This window comes from Tetrao urogallus (genome assembly GCF_951394365.1).
Source record: "Tetrao urogallus genome assembly, chromosome: 25".
NCBI lineage: Eukaryota > Metazoa > Chordata > Aves > Galliformes > Phasianidae > Tetrao > Tetrao urogallus.
In genome coordinates this window covers 262,171-266,406 of record NC_136838.1, presented here as the reverse complement: position 1 = coordinate 266,406, position 4,236 = coordinate 262,171, and the positions used below count along the sequence as shown (strand labels likewise).

At 59.2% G+C, this 4,236-nt stretch overlaps 1 protein-coding gene across 1 annotated transcript; it reads left to right on the top strand.

Annotated features, from left to right (window-relative positions):
• Positions 1–3,523: 3,523 nt before the first annotated feature.
• LOC306955398 (protein MANBAL-like) lies at positions 3,524–4,236 on the top strand (the record flags this gene model as incomplete). Its single annotated transcript, XM_079546681.1, has 2 exons — positions 3,524–3,673; positions 4,129–4,236. 2 exons carry the CDS (start codon positions 3,524–3,526, stop codon positions 4,234–4,236), a joined length of 258 nt encoding a protein of 85 aa, XP_079402807.1.

Here is a 4,236-nt window from a genome sequence, read left to right as displayed (position 1 = left end):
GAGGAGCGGTTAGTGCGTGTTAGGTTTGGGTGTGGATGCAGCGGGGGCCGAGTCACCTCCATCAGCTCCTCGGGGCTGGGGCCGAGCCCGGTGCGTGGGGCTGCGCTGCCTGCAGGAGGGCTGCGGGGCTGGGGCAGTGGTGTGGGTGCAGCACATGGGGCCGTGAGAGGGCGTGCAGCAGGGAGGGCGTTGGGCCCGAGCCGCGCTCGTGTTTGTCGCAGCGCAGGGGCTGCAGGGGATGCCAGGAGAGCAGAGCAGAGCGGGGAGAGCCGGGCTGTATGAAGGCCAGGGCATGAAGTCTTCCCTTGGCAGCTACGGAGCTGCTGGGCTTTTCCCCCAAGTCTTCAGACTGTGGGGTGATAAGGTTCCGCAGCAAAGCCAGCCGGGCCCTCCTGATACCTGGGGGTTAGGAAAGGGCAAAACAAATCAGAGTCTTCCAAGAGCACAAAGCAGTGAAGCACAGCACAAGCCATTTATTGCCTGCGTAGGTGATCTTCTCCAGGCATGTCCATTGGAGATGTGCAGAGTGCGTGTGGACAGAAAGCAAACGGAAGGGAGGGCAGGGCAGGGGAGGGGAGGGGAGGAGGAGAAAGTAAGAAATGAAAGGAAAGGAACAGGGAAATGTGAAGGGGAAGAGAGAAAGAGAAAAGGAAAGGAAGAGAAAAGAGAAGCGAGGCAAAGAAAAGAAAAGAAAAGAAAGGCAAAGGAAAGCAAAAGGGGGAAAAGGGAAAAGGAAGAAAAGGAGAAGACGAGTTGCATGCCGCCGGCGCCACCCGAGGGGAATCCGGCAGCGGACCCCCCCAGCTGCCCGTCCCCCTCGTCCAGGCCCCGGGCCGCCCCCAGGCCGCCCTTAGCACCGTGACGCCGCAGGCGGTTGGTAGGGCCGGGGCAGGAAGTGCTTCGTGCCGGCGGAGAGCACTTCCGGGGCAGCGCGGCATGGCGGCGGCGGGCCGGTGAGCGGGGCCGGGAGGAGCGGGCTGTGTGCTGGGAACGGGGTCGGGCCTCGGTGCGGGGGCATGGGGCATGGAGGGGCGCTCGGGGGAGGAGCTGGCGGTGCTGCCGGCACGCAGAGGCGATGCGTGCGGCGCCGGCGAGTGCTGCGGGGTCGGGGGGCAGCTTCCTCTCAGGGAAGGCCGTGCGAGTGCGGAGCTTTGTTGGTGTTTCGGGTGTGTGAAGGAGGAGGCCCCGTAGGGCCTAGTTGTAGGCAGCAAAGCCCGGGCGGGCAGTGGAGCAAGGCGCGTGGGTGCTGTGTTGGCCGGAGGGCGGGGTGCTGGAAGAAGGTTTGTGAAGATGTGCTTCCTGTGGACGTCCCTTCTCGGGACGAGCCAGGGCTGCCGTCGTGTGTGATTGTGTTTGTTGCTTGGGAGAACTGGTGCCTTAGTAGAGTGGGGGGAGGGAGAGGGAGAGGGAGATTTTCAGACTGCCATCAGTCAGGAGCACGGCACGTTTCTGCCTGCTTTGCTCATGCTGTTGTGCGGGTCCCCGCGAAGCATCGGTGAGCCAGGGTGGCCCCGTGTGTGTGTGCCAGCATTGTGCGCGGATGTGGAATGGAGTCAGAGTGATTGTAATGAAAATGCAGCTGGCCGTATTTATGGTAGGGAATGGTTGAATCCCCAGCCGTGAGGCGCAAGAAGAGGCGCTGGATGCTAAGGTGGAAAGCGGAGCTTGTGTGTGCCAGGAGGCAGGCGTGGTGAGGTGCGCTTTGGAGCCTGCTGTTGTTGGCGCTGGGCTCGGGAGGCCCCTGAACATGGCGCTGTGTGCTGCGTGTCCCAGCCCCAACAGATTCGCGTGTGGAAGAAGGGAGAGGATGAAGGAGGCCGAGGGCCCTTTTCTCGGGGCCGGCTCCTCTGTGGCCTCTTGCTTGCCGGAGAGAAGGGCTGCCCGCTGGGCACAGGGAGCGCCTTCTAGCTGCCGTCCCGTGCCCTGTCCTCCAGCCCCCTCCTCATGCTATGTGGAACGCCATTGCCAGCAGTGCGGCTGCCATTTTAGAACCTTCGCCGCATCACAGCCGTCACCTTGGTCACCGCTGCCCCGGCCAACACACTCGCCTCTGTGAGCTCTGGCAGCCATGTCAGGAGCAAAGAGAGCGAGGGGCGAAGCTTGCCCTATTTCCAATAGGAAGGGAGAGCTGGGGGCCCCAGTAGCGAAGAGGAGGAGGGGGGCCGCCTTGACCATCAAGCGGAGGAGGAAGGAGAAGAGAGTGCGTTTGCATCGCGCCTGGACCAGCGCTGTGACCACCTCCGTGGAGCCCATGGAGGTGGATCCACCTCTGGATGAGCCCATGGAGGTGGATCCACCTCCAGAGGAGCCCATGGAGGTGGATCCGCCTGCGGCACAGCTGGCCTGGCACCACACCACCGTGCCAGGCCCCGCATCGGCGCCATCACAGCTCCACCGCCGCTGGTCCAGGCGCTTGGCTCCTTACCCGCTGCGCGGCCCCCGCCCCCAGCATTAGCTGGGTGGCATGAGTTACCATCTGCTCCTCCTCCGAGCCTCCTCTGGAGCCAATTCTGCGGGCCCCCAGCTCCATCTTCACTCTGTTATGTCCCCGTCCCTGGTTTGCTTGTTGATTTTAGTGTTAAGTTTAGTGTTAGTGTTAGGAGTAGGTTATTGTTCACGTTCTAGTGTTAGGAGTAGGTTATTGTTCACGTTCTAGTGTTAGGCATAGGTTACTTGTAGTCTTTTAGTGTTAGGCATAGGTTCCTGTTCTTATGTTAGAGTTAGGCATAGGTTACTTGTAGTGTTTTAGTGTTAGGCATAGGTTCCTGTTCATACTTGACAGTTAGGGGTAGATTGCTCGTGTCAAGTGGAAGTGAGCAGCGCTCACTCGGTAAGCACACGCCTGATTGATGGTCCGAAGACATGAGTGCGAGTGCCGTGAGCACGGAGGCCCGATGGCATCTTGGATTAATTGAATTTCCAGCTTGTGACTTTTGTGTTGCAGACCGTCGAGGAGCAGAGTGTGAGTGGCTGCGACATTGCGCTGGGCCTCAGGAGAACAGTGTGTGACTGTGTCTCGAGCATCCTGCGTGGCCGTTGCCAGGTAGGTGTGCCTTCCTTTGCAGTAAGCAGTGCTTAGGCGTGAGCCCAGCTCATCCCCCTGTCCTCAGCAGATGGGCTTTCTGCGTGCTTTATTGCTGTGCTTGGTGCCGTACGGCACAGCAGCAGCAGCAAGGCCGTGAACACGTACGTTCCCAGGTAGATGCAAATGTGCGACTGCTGGTATGAATAATATTGTTGTTAGTGTTCATGAGACAGTGGTCGTGCATGTGCGATCAAGCTCAGGGAGAAGTTGATTCTTGCCTGTTCAGCTCTTGCTGAAATGCAAGTTTGGCGTCCCTCCTTGTGGTTGGGTCGGAAGACCAAGGATATCTTGAGAGCACGTCTCTGAGTCAGGCTGGGAGTTTTTGCTAGCAGGAAGTCACACCGTCGGGGCGCACGAATGGAATGATGGCTCTCGATGATTTCCCCCTTGTAGAAAGCAGCCTCCTGGAGAGCAGCAGAGCAGCAGGCTGTGTGCGCTATGGCCGCTGAGCTGCATTTCTCGCCCCCTGAGACCCCTGAGCCCACGCTGATGGAGAACGTGCTGCGCTACGGCCTCTTCTTTGGAGCCGTTTTCCAGCTTGTGTGCGTGTGGGCCATAATCCTGCCAGTTTCCAAGTGCCCAGAGACAGTAAGTAGCGCTCTGTTTGATAGAGGTTGATAGAAATGCAGAGGAAATGGGCTGGGAGGGAACAAGCTGGAGCCGTTGCCTACGGTAGCGCGCCCCGGCATTGCTGAGAGTGCGGCAGTTTGTTCTGTGCTTCCTTTGGCGTGCGTGCTGTTCCTGGTGGCACGCCAGGAGCCTGGAGGTGCAAGCTCATCTTATCGTGCTGCTGCTGCTGTGAGCGCCAGGCAGGGCGCCCCCCTGTGCAGGGACTGCCTTGCGGGAAAGGCCTGTAGACTGTAGGTTATGTGGGATTTTTGGGAAGAAGACAGAGGTGGAGTTTCTGTTGTGCCCTGATGTCAGGAAGGCAATTTGCAGCACTGGCACCCAGAGCTGCCCAGTCAGGTGACTTGAGCTCCCAAAGCGAGCTGTGGGGCAATTGTCAGAAAGTTCCCTGACTGTTTGTGAATTGATTCCTGTAGGACTGGGACGGCTTGGAGTCTAAGACTTGGGAGACGGTGAAGAAACCAAAGGCAAGTGCTGCACAGCTAAGCAAGAAAGCCAAGAAGGAAAGCAAAAAGAAACGGTGA